This window comes from Amphiura filiformis, chromosome 1 (genome assembly GCF_039555335.1).
Source record: "Amphiura filiformis chromosome 1, Afil_fr2py, whole genome shotgun sequence".
NCBI lineage: Eukaryota > Metazoa > Echinodermata > Ophiuroidea > Amphilepidida > Amphiuridae > Amphiura > Amphiura filiformis.
In genome coordinates this window covers 4885356-4908560 of record NC_092628.1, presented here as the reverse complement: position 1 = coordinate 4908560, position 23205 = coordinate 4885356, and the positions used below count along the sequence as shown (strand labels likewise).

General features: G+C 36.6%; 1 protein-coding gene across 1 annotated transcript; it reads right to left on the bottom strand.

The window, feature by feature from the left end:
• Positions 1–21: 21 nt before the first annotated feature.
• Positions 22–19424, bottom strand: LOC140154632 (uncharacterized). The gene is made up of 10 exons (XM_072177203.1): positions 19188–19424; positions 12829–12950; positions 7963–8076; positions 7479–7598; positions 6397–6507; positions 3141–3254; positions 2450–2562; positions 1612–1726; positions 1120–1362; positions 22–191 (listed from the first exon to the last, which is right to left on the bottom strand). Exons 2-10 carry the CDS (start codon positions 12899–12901, stop codon positions 22–24), a joined length of 1173 nt encoding a protein of 390 aa, XP_072033304.1. The 5' UTR covers positions 12902–12950; positions 19188–19424.
• Positions 19425–23205: the final 3781 nt, after the last annotated feature.

The following is a 23205-nucleotide window of genomic DNA, read 5'->3' as shown; positions in this document are numbered from 1 at the left end:
CCTTAAGGCTTTTGCAAATTTTCATCTGGCAACTGCCAATAATATAAAAGCATATAGTAGCTTTCCAGTATGCCTACTTTGTTCACAGAGCGTTCCTGTATAACCTTGTGGACAAAGACATACAAAGGTATTAATTGAATCTTGACAACTCGCTCCATTCCAGCAGGGTTCTGAGGCACATTCATCAATATCTGTCAAAACAACAAAGGATGGTTGGCACATTATGTATTCATGCCCTCTATAGTAAAGTTCTGATCAATGTGAGTCCTTATTGCAAACTAAGAACTATGTAGAATATTTTGTTATTTACGAAACAGCAAAATAGGTCTCAACCAATATTGCCCCCGTTTCACTAATCTACCTAGGTAACGAAACAGCTTAGGTATTGCAAACTATTATTATTATTTTTCATTGGGTGCGATATTAAATTCTTCATTAATATGTATTAATAATATCAATGTTTAATGAAAAGAAAGTAATTAACACCTACAATTCCAGTAAGCATGTAGCATGGCGCGCACATTAAACATTATAAAAATTTATATAACAGTGAATGGCTTTGAGTGTGATACAAGAATATATTTTTCTATCGAGTGCAATATATTCTTGTATCACACGAAAATAAGCTATTCATTATTATTATTATTATTATTTGTATAAGGCTTTTCTCTTATTTCCTAGATTATTCATCATCTAGAATTGCCGCAAATTAAGTTTGTGGTATTACTTGTTTATAAAATCTCCGGTCAGCCGGTACGCTGGCCGTGTTGTTGTACTGGTGTGTTGTGATGCAATATTAAAAACAATATTGTATTGCATCCGGGTATTTTGCAAAAACTATACAATAATAGAGTTTTGTTGTATCGCTCATAAGCCTGAAATAAATAATAATATCCGATATTATTCAGCAGCACAATATTATGGCTTCATTTTCGCATGAGGGCAAAACAAAATAAAACTCGAAAGAGAATTAATTCCATTTCACAAATATATGATTTAAGACACGGACGCGTATTTACATTATACTATAAAGAGGTGGCAGTAATAGCGTTTCCCAACATTTGTTTGTGTTGAAAATTCGCACAATTTAAATAGGCATATAAATTATGAATTATTTACTGTCAATAATATTGCATGTATCAGTTGATTCGTCAGTTCCATCAAGGCAATCTTCAAAGCCATCACACAACCATGAGTTGTGCACACATCCGCCGCTGACACATTGGAATTCTATGTTTGGGAGACAAACACATCCGGACTCATCACTGTTGTCATTACAGTCAGGAATATAGTCACATCGGTAACTTTCCAACACACAGCCAACGCCATCATCACACAGAAACTCATCTTCTTTACAATTAACTGTGAAAAGGAAAAACAGAATAAACATATTCATACCTACAGTCAATAAAGGTACAAATTATCAAAAACGACCTAAACTATTAAATCTATGAGCTAACTCTCAGCATATACTCAAGAATTTGATTGCTTAGACTTGTGCCAAGTCTTAGAATTATATTTTGTAATAAAAATTGAAATAAAACACGCAAAATTGCCAGTTAGGACTAACATAAGGATTAGGATTTAGCTACGTTTCATCCGTTCCCTGACCTGATTGACAGTTAGCTCCAGTCCATCCTCTTTCACAGACACATCTGTAGTGATTTAAGCCTAGAACACATTTTCCTCCATTTAGACATGGTCGAGACATGCACTCGTTAATTTCTAAGAAAGGAAAAAAATTCACATTGCTTGTGCATCGAGGATACAGTTTTGTTTATAGGTTTCATCTTCATTATATTTTTTACAAATCAATGTATTAAAGGCCCATTCAGTGATGTGCCCATCCCGACGATTAAAATAATCGTCAAATTTCTGATTTTGGTACCATTATATAGATGTGCTAACATAGCCTGTTAGTGGTTCAGCCGCAAGCTGTGTATTTAAGACCAAATAAGGCAATTAACAGGAATCTGTAACTTATATACTGACTGTATATAAATTAGCTATATGGATTTGAATGGGACTTCAACTTTGTCAATACTGCTGTTATCCTCATTTTATGCCCATTTGTTAATTTCAAAAATACCCAATGATGATTTTAATGACTTAACCTTAACTTTTAGACAATTTACAAACAATTTTATTTCCTAATATTTTGTCAGCTATCCTTAAGCTTTTTACAATAATATTGTCGATTGTTTGCACTTGAAAGCCAAATATTCGTTACAATCCGATATAAATTAGTATATTAACGTCAAATGAAGATCACATTGATCTTCATATTTTTCTATTTTAGCACCTCGAAGAGATCACATAGTTTTGTTCCATATTTCGAACAATTTTCGATGTCTAATATTCTCTGCCTCTGAATACCCCAACATGGTTTGAACTTAGCATTTACAATAATGCAGCCATTGTATCGAATTTGTTTACTTTCGATATTTACCCGTTCACAGTTGGTTCCCGTATAACCTGGAACACATTGACAGGTGTATTCATTAATTCCATCTTCACATGTCCCTCCATTTTCACAAGTTTCTGCAGAACACTCATCAATATCTTCAAAAGTAAATGACAGACACAACAAATTTAAAGGCATGAAACGCATGAAAGATAATGTTGTCGAATTCATGTACCTGCGGGCAGTTATAGTTGGGGAAGCATTTAACAATCATAGAGCCCTAACCTTTCGGACCTTACTGATTTTTGCGTGTAAATTTGGTGTTCACCAGAACTGACATTGCATATTTCAAGAAACTAATAATTATGTACACGACATAATATCGCAATCCATGTGCTTTCCCGTGTTTTACTTTCGATACATGTACCATCTCAATAATGATTTACTATATTTAGGTGTGCACGCTATTACTGAAACAAGAAGACACGTTACTTCCCGGAAAACATGACAAACATCGACAAGTACCCAGCTCATCATCACACGTTCTAATCAGCAATCTACATGTATTTACACCTTTTTCCAAACTGTGTTTGATAAATATATAGAAATCTTCACAATTCAAAATTCGGCTTCGTTTACCAACCTACACTAAAGTCCTATAATACAAACTTAATGACATGGTTGTCATTTGGGTTGGGATATAGCAATCGATCATACGATGTTACCCTGCACTTACTCATTTCACAGTTGGTACCAGTGTAGCCCGCATCACAAAAACATTGGTATTCATTGATTCTATCCAGACAGATACCTCCATTAAGGCAAGGCTCTTCAGCACATTCGTCAATGTATACAATTAATAGGACATAATACAAAGTATCAGATCATTCAACAGCGCTATTGAACTATTTCTTTATAAACTTTATAAAACCCAGTCAAGATCACGAGCCTAAATTAAATGTGTATCGTTTGGTATATTATATTGGCATATAATAACTAGAGTCAACAGACGCTGAGTACAAGCCGCAATTTGACCTTTGACCCCTATAACTTGACCCCTGGGTCACGGATGGGGTCAACTGCTCTTGCATTGTGCTTAGGATGTCATAAAAAATATTCCTGGTGAATTTCAGCTTAATCGGAACTTATACATGGATTTTGATTTTTTCAATTTTTGATTGACCTTTTGACCCCCTTAATGACCTTTGACCTCAATGAAAAAAACCTTATGTACACCGACAAAATGCATTGTTCCAGTTTTAATTAAAAACATTCTAACATGTTCAGTTCTTGAGATAAAAATTCTTGAAGTTATTCAGCTAAAAACAAGAAGTGACCCCTTAATGACCTTTAACCCCCAAAATAAAAATACCATGTATACATCAAGGAACACTGATTCATGTACGATGGTTATATTATTCTGGTCTGTTTACATTTTGAGATAAAAATTTTTCGAGCATTTTTGATAATTTTAGGTTTTGACCGGAAGTAACCCCGTAATGACCTTTGACCCCAAAACTGTAGGAATCCTAAAGACCCTGGCTAGTAGTAATGCATGTGTGCTAATGGCGACTCTCTGCTATGTAATTTGTAAAGAGAGTGATTTTTTAAATATTTTTTAGACTTTGACCGGAAATGACCCCTTAATGACCTTTGACGTCTTATCTGAGCACACCCTATAGACACCGACTAAATTCAAGTCACATGATATAACCATGTTCTCATCGCATGAAATTTGTGGAAGGAGTAGCATTTTTTGTGAAATCACATTTTTGACCATTATAGCTAGGTCAAAGGTCACAGCAAAGTCAAAGTCAAATGGAAGATTTGGCCTAGCCCAGTGGTCTTTTGGGTCAAGTTTGGTTGAAATCTGTCAATCCCTTGCGGAGCTAGATGCAGTTGATTGCGGTTGCCAGAAGAAAGAAAGAAAGAACTGATCATTGCATTTACATTTCAGCTCAATTGGAGCATTCTCGAACACTTGACCTTTGACCCCTTTATGACCCCTTAATGATCTTAAATGAATTTAAAAATATTTTTAACATGTTTAGAATGTCATAAGGATCATTGCATTTGAATTTCAGCTCAATTGGAGCATTTTGAAAAACTTGACCTTTGACCCCTTTATGACCCCTTAATGATCTTAAATGAATTTAAAATATTTTTAACATGTTTAGAATGTCATAAGGATCATTGCATTTAAATTTCAGCTCAATTGGAGCATTTTGAAAACCTTGACCTTTGACCCCTTTATGACCCCTTAATGACCTTAAATAAATTTTAAAAATATTTTTAACTTGTTTAGAATGTCATAAGGATCATTGCATTTAAATTTCAGCTCAATTGGAGCATTTTGAAAAACTTGACCTTTGACCCCTTTATGACCCCTTAAGGGATCTAAAATGAGCGTTTATTGCGTTTCGACAGTATTTTTTGAGGGACATGAGAGCACCTCAGACCTATCGAATTGCATTCTGAATACGAAGCATGTCTTTCTGATATCAAATAATTTTCATTTTTGAAAATCACAATATAATACAAATTTTATGACAAATTATAAAAATTTGATATTTTTTCAAATTTTGATATATATTGCTCGAAGTAAATTATATAAATCTAATGATATATTCTTAAAGTGTATGTAGCAGGGAGGAAAAGCCGACGGTCAATTGAACATTTTGACCTTTCATATTGAAGATATGGATTTTTTCCCAAAAAGACCTAATTTTTTTGTGTGTTTTGGGAAAAAATCCATATCTTCAATACGAAAGGTCAAAATTTTCAATTGATCGTCGGCATTTCATCCCACCTACATACACGTTGAGTATAAATCATCAGATTTATAAAGTTTACTTCGAGGACTGTTAAATATCAAAAATATCAATTTTAATGATTTGCCATAAAATGTGTATTAAATTGCGAATTTCAAAAACTAAAATCATTTGATATCAGAATGACATTCTTCGTATTCAGAATGCAATTCGATATGTCGGATGTGCTCTAATGTCCCAAAATAAATACTGTCCAAACGTTCATACCCCAGCCCTTAAGGACCTTAAATAAATTTTAAAACATTTAAAACATGTTTAGAATGTCACAAGGATCATTGCATTTAAATTTCAGCTCAATTGGAGAGCATTTTCTGTTAAAATGACCTTTTTTGACCCCAGTGACCCTGGATGACATTTGACGTTAAACAACCCATAACCTTTGTAGCCAGCTACCCAATACTGCTTGTGACTGAGTTTGGTCGAAATCTGATCAAGGATGTGGAAGTAGTAGCAAATTGTGAGAAAGAAAGAAGAAAGAAAGAAATGGTAACTAGAGCAACTGTGCCCTTTGCAAGGGCACGAGGTAAGTTAGGCTGATGATTGTGACGATCTGATGAAGCAGCAATACTGTGCTGGATAAGATAAGGATCATTGCATTTAAATTTCAGCTCAATTGAAGCATTTTGAAAATTTGACCTTTGACCCCTTTAATGCCCCTAATAACCTTAAATGAATCTTAAAATGTTTTTAAAATGTTCAGAACATCATAAGGATCATTGCATATAAATTTCAGCTCAATTGGAGCATTTTGAAAAACTTGACCTTTGACCCCTTTATGGCCCCTAAATGACCTTAAATGGATATCAAAATATTTTTGACATGTTTAGAAAGTCATAAGCATCATTGTATTAAAATTTCAGCTCAATTGGAGCATTTTTCAGTTAAATGACCTTTTTTGACCCCTGTGACCCCTGGATGACCTTCGACGTTGAAAAACCCCATAACTTTTGTAACCATCTACCCAATACTGCTTGTGACTGAGTTTGGTCGAAATCCGATCAAGGATGTGGCAGAAGAAGCAAATTGTGAGAAGAAAGAAGAAAGAAGAAAGAAAGAAAGAAAGAAACGCAAAGAAAGAAATAAGTTAGGCTGCCCGCCTAACTTAAGAAAGAAATAAGTTTTCTTGTAATAATTGACCATACGGTATTATCCTGCACTTACTCATTTCACAGTTTATACCAGTGAAACCCGCATCACAAATACATTGGTATTCATTAATTCTATCCAGGCAGGTGCCTCTGACACAAAGGTCTGCAGCACATTCGTTAATATCTGCAATGAATAGGACATATCAAAATATCCGATCATTCGACAACCAAATTACTTGTAGCGCATACCCGAAGTGATATTAAAAGTACCAAAGTACAAATATTAATACCTATGAGTAAATTGATCCCAGCTCACGCTTAGCTACATTACAAGGATAATTTGGAGCCTATTTATGAACCAAAAGATTGTGTTTCAGCAATTAACTATCTCACAGTTTATACCAGTGTAACCTCGTAGGTGCCTCCATATAAGCAAGGGCCTTGGGTACAATTATTAATGTCTGTATACGATGTTCAGCGATACAAATTTAATCATGTTAATAGGATCTACATGTATATTGTATATGATAATAGGAAGTTCTTGTGTCTGGTCTTTTTATCCGTTGACCATGCACTTACCTTGATAACGTTGATGTTAGAATTTGAAGATGATTATTACAAAGAGGCGGTACAATAATTATGTATAACCGATGTGTAACTGTAGATTTGATACTGAAGGGACAAGCATATTGTGACAAGTCAAAAGAGGGACAAGTGACTTTTGGCACATATTTTCTATATTACACCATAGAAATGAGTAGAAAACGGTAGGAAGAAGTTTTAAAAACATCTATAATTACCTGCTTGCTGCGCTCGTATCATACTCTTAGATAATTTCAGGTTTTAAATGTGGGTTTCCAAGATTCCCTCCCCCAACACAAATGATTATTGCATTCCTCCTAACAGTTAGTGTTTAAAAGTTATGAATGACCAGTTGTTCACTCCAAGCTGTCCCTCACTTACAAGATACAGCCGAGTTTTAGAGATTATCATCTGGGAACTGTGCGCTAACAGTCAACATTTCGGCTACTTCCTTTAAAGCGAAATCAAAGCAGCTCAGAGCAACTGCCACTTTATCACGGTTAAGGGAGCACAACAAGAAACCCTTGTTTTCAATTATTTTTATGTTCATACTAAATAACCAACACAAATTACCCTGTTCACAATTATCTCCAGTCCAGCCTGCTGCACAGGTACAAATATACGACCGCATTCTATCCTCACACGTTGCCCCATTAAGACAAGGGCCGGATAAGCATTGATTACCGTCAACAGCTGCAATTTGAAAAACAAAAACAAACAAACAAACAAACAAACAAACAAACAAACAGAAACAACATATAAAGCATTAATTTTCAGCAGGCATTCGCTGATGGTCAAATAAACGACTTTTCAATGACAAAATGAATAACCATTGTAATCTGCCAATTTAACCACAAAAACTAATTACAAGCAAGGAAAGCAGCTCGAATAAATGTGGCTGCGATGACTCATTTTATAAACAAGAAGACTAGAAAGTCGTGACCTTGAAATGACCTTTGCGGTCTTATAGGAACACGGAGTCCAGCCGTGACCTTGAAAAGACTTTGGACAGAATTGTCTTTCGTGAATTTTCCTTTAGGTTGTTGTCTATCAATACCTGATTCACATTTTTTGCCGCTCCATCCCCGTCGACAGACACACCTGTACCCGTTAGTTCTATCCACACAACGTCCACTATTACGGCATGGTTGCGATAGACAATCGTCTACATCTATGGAGGCAAAACGAATTAAAGAAAGCAACCGTGATTAGGCGTCCACGTTTTAAACGGACAAATGGAGTGACAGATTAGGTTGGAACTATATTTAAGCAAGTTTTTATACTCGGAAAGGGCTAAAAGGGGTGGAGGTAGAGGTTCGACACAATAGTTGTTTTCTAAACGGATATTATTTTTAGGCAGTGTTCATGGATATATTATTCATGCTCATTAAATCGTGATCCACAGCCTCATCCCCCCCCCCACTCCACTTTAAAAAAAATGGAAACCTCTGACTTCATAATGTGTTTGTACAAAAGATTTCTTGCAGATTAAAAAATTATTCGTTTAGCAAAAATATCGTGAGATTTGAATTTCGTTCTGGTATACCAGAACGATATTACAACACATTGTCTATGGAGCAGTGTAATACACATAATCATGCATAACTCGCAAACGTAAAATCGGAATCAACTGAAATTTTGGGAATAAGCCTTTTTCGTGTCGTGGATATCTACTGAAAAATGTCATAAAAAGAGGATGCTAGGATCACGACATCCTCCTTTAATAAAGCTGAATATTTCTATGACAATTATTATCCTGTTCGCAATTAATTCCAGTTCAACCCGGTGCACAAGGAACCGCACAAGTTGCTCCAGTTTTTTTTAATTTCTTTCCTTGATAAAAGACTTCTAAATGGTTAGGTAGGGTAGGGTAGGGATGGCCATTGGGCCTAAAATGAGATGCATTTTCCTAAAATACATGTTAAGGTAATACACTATTTTAAAGTGTTGCGATTTGGTAGTTCACAACATCTTGCGAATGGTAGTGAGCTTTGGCAAAAATTGCATTGCTCGTTTCCTTGCGAGCGTGTAGAAGAATTCAAATATCAGAGAAATATTTTGTAGGTCCTGTGGTTCTTGAGTTATGTTGTAAAGAGGGCTGAAACAACAACACTTTTGTAAAATGTACATAACTTATTAACAACAATAAATTAAGGAAGTTTTCAAAGTATATGATTTGTATAATGAACTTTTGCAAAACATCAAAGTGTTATTTTTCAATAATATATTGATTTAGACAATAAAAATCGATTTTTGTGGCTGCTTCGACCAACAATACTGCATCTACCCTTAATGATAAAAATGTGTCACAGTGGATATAATAATACGGTAGGCGGCCTACGTCATAAGTTAGCTGAAGCCCACAATTCAGCGATCAGGAAGACACCTCTCAGGTTGAACTCAAAGGTGACCTCTGATACGACAACAACCGCTTCTCAGGTCAATGAACTTTTACCTCCAGATGATCTGTAGGGCTGATGATGCGTTCAGGATTGGAGGTGAAAATTTCCCACTCAAAATAGTTAGTCAAATATTATTATTGTTTTCAACCTGCATGAATTATCTTTATAAACCCACAGTGAATATACTTGACAGAATTACATGCCGTATTCGCCGTAGAAGTAGTGATGAAACAGGATTAATTTACATATAACGATAGGTGAAAATATTATTATTCAAGGCAATTGGAAAAAAAAAGCAAGGTACACCAACTTGACGTGGAGGAACAAGTAAAATACAGACTAGACAGTACGTGGAGGGGGGGGGCAAAATAGGTATTAGAAGAAAAAGTGTACTAGAACAAGTGATGAAAATCACTGAGCACATAAGTAGACAAAAACCAAACAACCAATGTAGGCAAGTTAAAAGGTAGCAAACAAGACAAGCCCAGAGCAACTATAAGCTGTGTATTTACTGTAAGAAAGCATGTTCGCTACTGAGTGCTGAGAAGCAATATGCAAATATACAACACCAGAGGACAATATGGTATTGTCCTAATTGACAGGATGTAAATGTCAAAAGGGGTCGCAATCAATAGAAGAGAGATAGGTTGAAAAGAGGATATTGGACTAAATAGGAAAAAAGTGTCACTCAAACATATAATAAAAAACCGCATCATCAGTTCCTATCCTGAGGCGCTTCAGAAGAGAAAAGATGAAGCAGATCAGAGATTCAACATGTTAAGACAAGACGGATTTGGGGATATAGACGAGATACAAACAAGGGGAGTCCTAGGTCCAGAACCATGACGGCTGCAGGGGATCACCAGCAAAATCAGAAAAAGTGGGTAATGGTGAATCCAACGGACGAGGACACAAAACACATCAAGGATCAATAAATGATACAAGAAGATACCTTGAATATATGAAAAACTGGAAAGAAAAAAAGCATAGGACACCAACTTGACGTGGGGGAAAGAGAAAATCAGGAGGGCAAAGGAAAAGAAAAAGGGCAAGAAGCCCCTTTTCTAGTGTAAAATACAAAATTTGTCCGCGCTACTCGCGCACATTGTAACACTAAAGCCCTTTTTTAGCCGGATATTGGGCGAAAATAGTGTAAAATACCAAATCATCCCAACACTGAAAACTTAAACTAGTCAGGCAGTTGCTTGACTAACTAACTTAAAGCTAGTCAAGCAGGTTAGTACAGCCCGCCTTACCAACCTAACATTAGTCAAACCCGTAGCTCAAGCTTGTCCAGCCTGCTGGACTAGCTTGCAATTTTGATAAGCTAGTCAAGCCTGCTTGACTAACGTGTAATGCGGTGCTTGATTAGCTTACAATATCGATGGCTTGACTAACTTGAAGATACAAACCGGCTTGCCTAGCTTTAGGTTAGTCAAGCCGGCTTGACTAGCTTTAGGTTAGTCAAGCCAATGACTTTCGTAACTTTCATTTCACAATACTAAATTGCGCAACCGTTTTGCACGTGCATGGTTACCCTATTATACGTTAGGTGTCTAGTAATAGTTAAATAATATTATCGGAATGGAAAGATTGGGATTGACAACCTGGCACTAGCATCATTGTTAACAACACTACTGTTTATATTTGTAAAAGCTTTCTGATGGTTTTTAATGCAATTTAGTGATATTTTGGATATTCACATGCGATTACAGAGTTTAAAATCTAAGGTAATCATACTAAACATGATAAGTACTAATATTATGTTCAATGATTTGCAAGTGCCTCCGTGGTCTACTGGTGAGTGTATAGGGTTTGTAATCTCCAGGTCCGAGTTCAATTCCCAATGAAGGTAAGTGGTCACAAATGTGTTGTCATCATGATTACCAGGTAAGAGGATTTTCTTCAAGTAATATATCAGTTTCAAAACGCAAAACTATGAGAATAAATCCCACCAGACAAGATAAACATGCACATTTGTCTCTTTTTTTTCAATTTTTTACCAGTAACGTGGTTTGCAGCACGCTAACCTAGCAAGCTAGTCAAGCAGCTACCTGACTAGCTTAGAAATGCTTCACTAATGTTAGGTTAGTCAAGATGGACACCATCTGGACTAACTTAAAGTTAGTCATAAACTAGTCAAGCGACTAACCTAACGTTAGTCAAGCCTGCTCGACTAACGTCCAAGTTAGTCAAGCAAGTTAGTCGAGCCGGCTCGACTAACGTCAAGTTGGTCAAGCACGTTAGTCAAGAAGGTTTGACTAGCCTTACGTTAGTCAAGATGGGCACCATCTGGACTTACTTTACGTAGTTTTCCGTGAATAAGGCCCTTTTCGGGAAGCTTGAAGACATACAGTCTCTATGTATTGTATGATGCAACTGCAATTGTTTTCGTCTGTGCCCCCAAAATTTTATTTTGCCCCCCCCCGACCAAGAAAGCTGGCTACGCAATATTTCAACATAGAAAGAAGGGTGATTTATTTACGCGCATTTTGATACCCCATTAATTTTTGTCCAATTTCGTTCATTATTAACAACACCGGAGTGTTTTTAAAGACAAATACCCGAATTTAAAAGTTGCAGCTATTTGTATTGATTTGAAGTCAGCGCGAAGATAATGGAGAGTTCAACGTGCCACAATGCTTGCGTAATAACAATTATTGAAAGCTGTGAATTGCAACTTTCAAATGCGGGTATTTTTCTTTTAAAGCACTACTGTAATGTTAATATTAAATTTTGACAAATGAAATATGGTGGAAACAATTATTAGTTCTGATGCTATAGACGTATTTATAACAGCTGTGGTACTTGTTGTGCAGACTTTAGTAATGAGCATGGGTTGATCAAGTGGTTAATGGCGACTCAAACTAATCGGGTTGGTGCAGCTAGCGAAAGCCACTTTCAAAATGCCATCAATATAAATGGAAAATTCAGCCTTGTAACCTTGATTTTTGTAAATCCGCACAGAACGGTCCTCTAAAAAACACATTCGAATAGACTTTATCCTTATAATATTTTATTTGTGTAAATACACGGGTTGTAAATACGAGTCATCAAGTATTACTATATAATGCAACGATTGTTGAGATTAGTTTTAAAAAAATGAGGCAATAAGTTACATTGATTTAATTGATCAAGTTCAACTATTCTATACCTATTCATATCACAAAAGTTGACTTATGACACCTTTTGTCAGAGCTTCCCGGTCTTGGCCTCCTGGTATCCACCAGGAGACCGTAAGATGGACCCTGGATTCTGTTAGCGTTGTTCCCGTATTTCTGCATTTCTACTGCAATTAGTAAAGTCTGCATAAGGAGTCTAGCGACCCATCCCGGGATATTAAAGCAAAAGTATAAAATGATAGAACTTTTTTCCCGGCTTCGACTAAACTAGAGTAGGGATAGGTAGCACTTAAGTGGTTTCCCACCAAACACGAAAATGGCTCCTGCCTAACTAGACTTGGTATAACCAATCAAAAATAACGCTACATTAAATTATTTTGTATGTGTAAACAAACTAACCTTGTGCTAAAGTTCCTGTCCGTGCTGCAAGAAAGCCGAGTGTTACTAACAACAATACTCCTGCGTACATCATCACGTTCGCCTTCGACTGCCACCTCTATTGTAACTCTTGAATGTTTTACCTGTTGAAGAAGACATGTAAAACTTCGAATCAGTTTAAGGAATTCAATAACCTTTAAACAACAACCTTTAAACATTTAAACAAATTAGGTTTAGAATATAATGAAAATCAAAAGATACAACGAAAAACATCTTACACAATCACAATTAAATAATACACGTGCAAATAATAATATACTCGTACCACCAAAATTCTGTTTAAACAAAACAATGTTTACACAACTGTTGATAAATAACATACAATATTACAATTTGAAACAGATGCAAAAATTCTTAAATCTAACAAGTGCTGCATTTGACATCCACACAAGATTATTATCATAGGCCAATTTTTGCAGGTGATTCAAAACGCCTCTTGTACTTAAACAAACCTTGCTCTTTTTCTTTGCTGTCTTTTGTACTTTTCAACCATAATCTGTGGTTCAATTGACACATAATCTTTGATGTTGATCAGGGAGGAAAATTCACAGTTTTGTCCCCTAATTATCTCTCTCGGTAGCAGTTTTGCTGGTTATGAATAAACAATGGAAACAAACAATTAACAACTCTATTGAGGCTTTTTGACTAAAATGTATATTCTCTTCATTTCTGTTTTGTTTTGGTCCATATTATTACATTTCGGCTGAACATTATTTAATAGTTATCATTTTCTAATTTGAAAACACAAACATTTTACCAAACTATTACATACTAAACTCATCCCAAAAAGAAAGTATCCATTTTGATTTTATTCCATAAGTCACAGATGTGGCCATAAATCAAAACCTACTAAAAGTATGTTACAGATAAATTTAGTCCGCACAGTTTGATACCTCATGTGTTCAAATCAACGCAGAATTGATGACACAGTGACCATTTGAATGCAATCACCTCCATTTAAAAAGTTGCAGTAATTCCTATTGATTTGGTCCTGCTACTCAATTATGGGCAGCGATAGATCAAGGGCGCATCAGACGTCTCACTGAGAGCATGCTCCGCAGCTGTCTGGCAGTCATTGATGCAGCAGGTGAAGATGTAAAGAGTGAAGGGCAAAACATTAAGGAAGGAGTAAAAGAGTATCTGTATTCAAAAAACACATGAAGTGAAGTCAAACAGTCTTCATTCGTCTCTGTTATTGGGTACCTTTATGACTAATCTTGAGAAGCAGGAAAACCACACCAATAGGAATTACTGCAACTTTTAAAATTGAGGTCGTTGCGTTTAAAATGTCGCTGTGTAATCAATTCCGCATCGATTTGGACAAATGAGGTATCAAACTGTGTGGAATAAATTTATCTGTAACATACTTTTGGTAGGTCTTGATTTAAGACCCCATCTTTGACTTATGAGCCAAAATCAAACTGGATACTTTCTTTTTGGGATGAGTTTACATGCAAAAAGGAATCTTATATCTCTGTATATGTTTCCAATAAGCAATATGAATAGATTATCGTAACAAATCAGGTATACAGTCTGCTGAAATACACCTTTTGTTTGCCATTATTTCTTTCGGTGACCTTTTTGTTGAATTTCAACCTAACAGATGACTCATATTTTTGAACTTTACACAGCATTCCAGTTTATTCAAAGCGCTATTGTTGCAAATTCCCGAGCCAAAACACAATAATGACTTTCTACCTGAATTTCTGTAAGCATGTAAATAATCTTTCCTAAATACCATAATATTCATTTAAATTGTACGTTACTTACAAATAATTGAATTTTTTTTAATTGAGTTAGAAATCCGATAGATACACCCTGCCACTAACTCAATCACTCATTGATTCAATCAATCAATCAAATCAATCAATCAATCAATCAATCAATCAATCAATCAATCAATCAATCAATCAATCAATCAATCAATCAATCCATCAATCCATCAATACATCAATCCATCAATACATCAATCAATCAATCAATCAATCAACAAATCAATCAATCAAATCAATCAATTAATCAATCAATCGATCGATCGATCGATCAATCAATCAATCAATCAATCGATCAATCAATCGATCAATCAATCAATCAATCAATCTTGTTTAAAGTTACTGCTAAATCATGTACACTGGTATGTGAAGTGTTGTTTGTACTATTTCTTCTGACAGCCCATATCCATAAGTACCAGACTTGATTCCTGTTTATCAGGGACAGTCTGTGTAGTTCAATGGTATAATTTGCATGCGAGTGGTCTGGGGTTCAAGTTCCCGCACAATTTTACTCTGGTATATCTGCCTATGCATGCCATGTTTCCATTTGTAAATCCATTTTAATTCCCCCCACACTTGTATATTGATATAATAGGAATAACAATTAAGAATCATTAATTTGATCTCGTGCTCTAGTTTGTAAAGATTGAATGTTTCCATGTTCCAGTAAGCCTCTTCCCCTGTTTGTATGATTATATTAGGCTGACGGGGAAGCAGTTAGCAGCCTGGACAACCGATTCTTTAGAAATGCTTAGTCGCGCTAAAAGTCGATCGATACATGTTAAAATCAGCACAATTCAGAGATACACCTTTTTGCTATGAAATTAATTTTCTCGGTCTAATATAAAGCAATATTTTTGTTTCTTCAGTAATGTCAGTTAAAAACTTGGTGCTTGGATATATATATTTTGTTAAAATCCTGGTGTTAAAAGTAAGCATCAAATTGTGTCTTTTAGTGTGATATTTTTGATTTTTATAGGCCTTGAGTTCGCCTGCGAGCTTTTTACGGAATTGTTTTTTAGCGTCTCAAACTAATATAGTTTGCTAAAGAAAGATATTTCCCACCTCTGTAACGCACATCGTGTGGGTCTATATATTATAGTTTTGTCAGAATTTGCGTTTTTATTTTACCCTTTTTCCCTTCATGCTCCGAAAATGTCAAACTTAGTACTTTTATCTCGTGAGCAACCAGCAGAAATAGTCGATATTTTCATTGTTGTCATCCAGGGCAATTTTCCATTAAAAAGCATATTGCCCGACCAGCGATTTAGTAGCCCAAATCCCCAATTGGGTTTTCTGGTAAATGAGGTGAATTTTAAAAATTTGCTCCTGCAATTTCAATTTATATGGATTCCATGATTATGAAAACCATTTTGTCTGTCTGTTTGTTTGTTTACCTAGGTTAGTCCGTATTTTCTCTTAAAAGAGACGCACGCTTGAGGTCCACGGGAAAATCCACGGTCCAAACCTAGAAAAATTAGCGTGTTATTATACGGAATTGGTTTATTAGCGCATCGTGTGGGTCTATATATTATAATCTTCTGTCCCTCCTATCTCCAGGTGAATTTTGTATGACCTACCCCCCCCCATCGCGGGTTGCCATTTTCATGACACCCTTCAGACTTGTGTTTGGGTTTGTTTTTAATTTGACATGTAGGCGTATACCTAAATGTATAGTGGGGGTGTATGTAGGGAAACTTTGGGGTGGTACTCAACACACTTTAACCATGACTTCCAATGCAAGGCTTATTGTTGCCACAAATGGTTTTTTTTCCTTAAGGTTATTTATAAGTTTTTATAAACTTCCATGTTTAACCTGGTATTGTTTTGGCTGCTTCATTAGGGCCTATGACTTTCGGTGGGTTTCCAAAAGCAGTTTCAAACAAACACAAACAAAAGGCACCATACCCAGTCACCTTCGTGACAATTGAAACACTACGTCAAGTATTAACATCCAAGTTATTCTGTTTTTAGGTAAGCAATTTTAAATAATTAGTTGAACAGGTTTTTGTTAAAAACAAAAACCTGACAGAGGGAGAAGAGGGTAAGAGGGATGGAAAATCCATACGATACGCAATACCATACGATTATATTCAATAAGCCTGGCAAAATTGTCTATTTGGGCCCCGCCCCTCCCCCATGTGCAGGGAAATTTGGTGGATTTGGGCCACCGCCCGCCCCATACAGGCTTACCCCCCCTTGGAAAAAATCCCAGCTACGCGGATGTGATCAGTAGGAGCGCTATTAGGTCTGGGAATTTCGTTGCTATATTGAAGTTCTGGCAACACTGTACCCATGCCGGTATTCCTATTAAACCCAGGGATATCGATCCACAATGCTAGTATTAGCTTTAGATTTCACGCGTTGATTTTGAAATTTTTCAGGCGGGAATAAAAAATGATGAAATCAAAACGGAAATTCTGACAAAACTATGATATATCGCTCACGGTGATGTGCGTTAGAAAGTTGGGAAAAATCCTTCATTAGCAAACTATATTACTTTGAAAAGCTAAAAGGTTGATCCAAAAAAAGGCTCGCGGGCAGAGTTTAAGCCTATCAAAATCGAAAATCTTACACGAAATGACTGAATTTCACGCCTAAGTTTAACACTAGGATTTGAAAAAAAATACAGTATCAAGCACTACAATTTGACCTGACATTTACTGAAAAAATTAAAATGATTGCTTTTTATTTGGCCGAGAAAATAAATTTTACATTGAAAAGTTGTAACTCAAAATTTAGCTCATTTCAACACCAAATTCGATCGTTTGTATTGCCTCATTAAATGACTGAGTGAGTCTTGCAGAACAAAAGAATCGGTTGTCCAGGCTGCTAACTGTAAGCATCATTATTTGATCTCGTACACTGGTATGTAATATGTTGTTTGTACTGTTTACCCTGACTGCTCATATCCATAAGTATCAGACTTGAGTCCTATTTATCAGGTACAGTCTGTGTAGCTCAGTGGTTAGAGCGTTCGACCGACAAGCGACATGTCTGGGGTTCAAGTCCCCGCACAGGCAGGTATATCCTGGTATATCTGCCTATGCATGTCATGTTTCCATTTGTAAATTCATATTTAATTGTGACGTGTCATGTCAAAAGGAGACACTTTTGGGCAGGTTATGAATTTTGAGTTTTTACATATCTTAAATATAGAGATATTTTGCTCCACAACGCCGTTTTCCCCAATGAAATCGGACATTCCTAAGCGAAGATATTGAGTTCGAAAGTTATGGTATTATGAAATTGGAAATTGAGATATCGGCCTTTAAAAATATTATTGACAATGTTGAGAGTAGGAATTAACTTGAAAAATGTCTCAAAAACTACAAGATGCCAGTTATATTCCGGTCTGAAACTATCAGACAATATTTTTTTTTTTTTTTTTATCACTAATTCGCAACAAACCCAAATTGTGAAAAAATCACCCACCGGCAGATTTTTGGCTATTTCTCCATTTATGATCCTGCCCAAAAGTGTCTCCTTTTGACATGACACGTCACAATTATGCTCGTGTGCGATGCGTAATTCTTCTTTCGCCTTGGATTGGTCAAGACTTGATTCCTTGGGGTGTGAGGGGTTATGAACTTAAGCGTACTTAGCATATAAATCCATATGCACAGGAACACGAATCTAATGAAACCTCCAGTTCTTATATACCTCAAACCTGCGTAGCTGTGAGATGTCCTATGGGTCATGGCTAAGGGCTCGAAAATAATGGAATTTCGACCACACAGGGACACGAACCCGTGCCCAAGTTTTGCAGCGAAATAGTATTAGAGCACGCTAACCGATTACGCCATGGAGGAGCTTACTGTTGAAAAACTATTGATCTCAAAGTGAAATGTCGATGGTGAAAAGCATATTTTTTTATAATATAAGCTTCAATTTGGAGTGAAAATGAAATAATATAATTTTATGTAATTAGAATGTCAAAATTAACGTTCCACAATCAAGATATCGATAATTCAACAAAACAGTTTTTTGTCATGCAAGATTCTCGAAACTTTGCCCCCAAAACGGGCTCCGGCTTCTAAAATTTGATCGGTACTGCATTTGGTTATGATAAATATATTTCTTTGATCGGTTTGTAACACGGCACAAAAAACAGAAAGCAATAATTTACTCTTATACGGGGCACTTATTTGAAGAAAAAAACAGAACATGAACACGTTTTTGATCTCATCAATCAACATGGTGCGTAAAAAGGATGTTAACGAAGGATATTCAAACGGATTACCACGTAGAACTGTTCCAAGATAGGTTACTTAGATAGGTGGTGAGATATCTCCACCTAACATGGAAATGTTAGGTGAAACTTTCTAGTATAGAGCAATATCGCATGGCGCTAAAATCGCTTTTACCAAATAATTCTTTCAACATTTCTTTGTGGCTAATTATTTCTTCTGAATGCTGTATGATTATTATAACGTAATTAATATATGGAGCAATTACGATGTTGATATGCCTGTACACCAAAGTGTAACACGTATCGATCATCGACGTAATGAGCAAATCAAATGTTTGATTTTCAACAGAACGTACCTTTGATTCTTCAAGTTTGTCGTACAAATTGCTCTGTCACTCACTCGTCCGTATATATGGTATGAACCGATTCCCTGCAGATAGACATGGAATCACACAGGGCCAAATCTAAATAACAATAAGTCTTGAAATCTCGTAAAATTCACGTGATATAACTGGGATGTTTTTCCACTGTTGACTAGGTTGTCACAATAGAGTTCAGAAATCGTACGATATCAATATTTTTCAGTGTGTAACAATGAGATCGGGAGAAAGAAAATAAAGAGGGTGCGAGCGAGAGGGAGAGAGAGGAGAATGGGGGGGGGGGGAGCGAGTGGGCATGAACGCCAAGTTAGACCCTCCCTCTCCCCACCACCACCATCACCCCACAACTCTAAAGTGGACTAAATGTAATGAGATACACAGACTACACAGAAAAGCACCTGTTGATCAAACTTGGAATGAATTGCATTGGTGCGCGATTTATTTAATCGCGTCTTTGCAACCAATCAACCAAATTACAAGCAAATGAGCTACGCGCTGCTTTTTACATTTTGTGATTCCAATGTCTATTTTTCGACTTATGTCCAAATTCATTCACCTGATATTTTTTGGGGGACACCTTGTATACCTTTGCTATACATGCATGACAAGCTTACAAAACAACGAAACACATTGGATTGAATAAGTAACAGTTGTCGTGGGTTAAAAGTATTAAAATATCTGTTAAATGTTATGCATTACACCAATCTGAATTGAGTCTTACCTATGAGAGCAAATGACATCTAAAATTACATTTTCTTCTAAATTACTTCGCACATGAAGATCAAATGCATTACATTCTGCTAGAGTTTTTTGAACTCAGAATCAATAAAGAAAAACTACTTCATGTATTTGTTGTCTTGTGAACTACCTTTGTTCTGAACCTAGTCCTTTACACGATGTTTAAGTATGTTTGTACTGATTGCTCTAGATTTGCTCCTAAGGGGTGGTGCAATAATTATGTTTACCCCGGGGTGGTGAATTCTCTAAATGGTCTGACAAAACTCGTTTCCCCCTTTGACCGTGCCCAAAAATATTTTCCCCCTTTTGACGTGCCCAAAAACCTTTGACCCCCCCCCCCCCTTAATTTGCTGTGTCAAAAAATCTTTGCCTCCTCCCTTACACGTGCAAGATTTCGGGGAGCCTGAATTTAAAACGTTAAATTGTCTTACCACATAATTCGAGCGCAGCGAGCAGGAAATGTTGCTTATTTGAATGTGTTCTTAATGTTTTCTTACAGCTTTTTAGGGCCTTACATAGAAACGGTACCCAAAATATCTATGCCAAAAATCGAGTGTTCTTAGAATGAGTAGAGGAGGTGAAGGCAAATTGAGATGACAAATAATGTGGAGCAATGTTCCAATCTTTCATCATTTTGTCCACTGGTGTTCTAATGTCTGCAGAAAGTAAAATACGGGCAATAAGCACGGGGTCAATATTTATAAGGGTCCTTTCCATATCTCAAAATGCCAAGAAGGTATATGCCCCCGAGTGGTGTCAAATGAAAGAAAACAAAGTAAACTAGAGCTACTGTGGCCCATGAGCCACAAATGTCAGGCGGTGACTTCTGATTGACCTCATTTGACCTTTGACCTCAAGTAAACTTGAGTTGACTACTCATGCTCTCTCAAATCAAGGGTAATTTGCATCACATTTAAGCCAAATCGGGCTTATTTTAACATTTGACTTCATTTGACCTTTCTTGACCTGTAACCTCGGATGACCTTTACGGTTTCATACTCCCCAAGTGTCAGGGATCATTTTCCGCAAGTTGTTACAGCCTTATCGGAGCAATATTTAATTTGACCTGACCTTTGACCTCGGATGACCTTTGCAGTTTCCCAAGTGTCAGGGATCATTTTCCCCCCGAGTTACAGCCCAATGGGAGGAACTTAAAATTTAACCTGAACTTTGACCTCAGATGACCTTTATGGCTTCATACTCCCCAAGTGTCAGGGAGAAATTTTCCCCAAGTTACAGCCCGATCGGAGCAACTTTAAATTTAACCTGACTTTTGACCTCGCATGACCAGGGATTGTTTTCACTGAGGTACAGGCCAATCGGAGCAACTTTAAATTTGAACTTACCTTTGACCTCAGTTGACCTTTGCGGTTTTATACTCCTCAAGTGCCAGGGATCATTTATCCAGAGTTACAGCCCAATCGAAGCAACTTCAAATTTGACCTGACCTTCGACCTCGGATGACCTTTGCGGTTTCATATTCTCCAAGTGTCAGGAATAATTTTCCCCAAGTTACAGTCCTATCAGAGCAACTTTAAATTTGACCTGACCTTTGACCTCACATGACCTTTACGGTTTCATACTCCCCAAGTGTCAGGGATCATTTTCCCCGAGTTACATCCCAATTGGAGCAACTTAAAATTTGACCTGGCCTCTGACCTCAGATGACCTTTGCAGTTTCATACTCACCCAAGTGCCGGGGTTTGTTTTCCAGAGTTACGGCCCCATCGAAGCAGCTGTAACATTTGACTTTTGACCTTGGATGACCTTAGCTGATGTTTCATGATCCCCTTATAAATCAAGGATTATTGTATATAAGTTTTAGCCCTATCGGACATGTCATCCGAGGTCAAAGGTCAGGTCAAATTTAAAGTTGCTCTGATTGGGCTGTAACTCGGGGTAAATGATCCCTGACACTTGGGAGTATAAAACCACAAAGGTCATATGAGGTCTAAGGTCAGGTCAAAGTTGCTCCAATCGGACTATAACTTGGGGGAAAATGATCCCTGACATTTGGGGAGTATGAAATTGCAAAGGTCATCCGAGGTTTAATGTCAGGTCAAATGTTAAGTTGCTCTGCTTGGAATATATGCCTATTGCCGAAGCCACATGGTTCAGCTATGTAACCGCTCTCGTGACTCAAACATTAAGTCGTGGCGCTACACGTGCCTTGATTTACAAGTGATTCTTCTTGACATCTTTTATATCCCCAATAAATTATCTCACTCCTCCAGATACTGACTTGACCAGTTTACTAGTTTGACTTACAGCTAACACAGCTAATGGCAATAACCCAAATGGGAATCATGCAGCAAACACAAAACGTTATATTCCCATTTTATTTCGTTTAACGTCGAACTAATTTTTGATGACAAACATGATAATAACTTTACACCAGACTTTCGACATCACATAATTAATGTTCTGCCAACACACATTCGTTAGGAGATCAAAATTAATTAAATAGATTAAATAACAAATACTTGTTGAACGAATATGCTACGTCGAATATATATGACCCTTAAGACGAGGGTTAAATGCTAATTATTATTTGATTCGGTTCACATGAAAACGACAATAGGTGTTTTTCATTTTGGAGTAGAATCACGCGATCACGCGCTTCTCTATTTTTAAAGGGACACTCACAGATATTTTCTAAAAGAGATCTTTGTCGATTTGCTCTTCGAATATTAAAATTCAACATTATAACATAGCTCCCTAAATCTTCGAAAACTTGGTACGGGAATATGCCACGTAGACATTTATATGCTCGTATGCTTGTATGACTTTGAACTTTCTCGATACCTATTTTTGATGTTTTTGCTACCCATCAGTATACCGATATTTTCACCAAAACACCAAAAAGCACCAAAAATTGAGGGCACTTTCGTCCAGTTTGGAGTATTGTTCTGTATTAGAAACCCACCCATCAATATTCCAGAATCGTTGAAAATGTACCCTAAAATCGTGGCACATCCCCGTATACTTTCAACTAGGAAGACACCCCCTTGGAATTACAAGCCTTATTATTTTTGGTAGGCCCTTTAATATCAAATTCAAGGTCACATCGTGCCACTTACGGGCGCATTAAATTAAGGGTACAATGGTGGTGAGTTCCGGTGAAAAGTATGGCTACTGGAGACAATGTGGTGTCCTTAGGGACCATGTTCTTCGTGAGGTTGGCATGCTTACCTATTAATGACTAAAATAGCTATTAAATTATACAAATCGAATTTAATGCTGGTTTTGGCGTTGA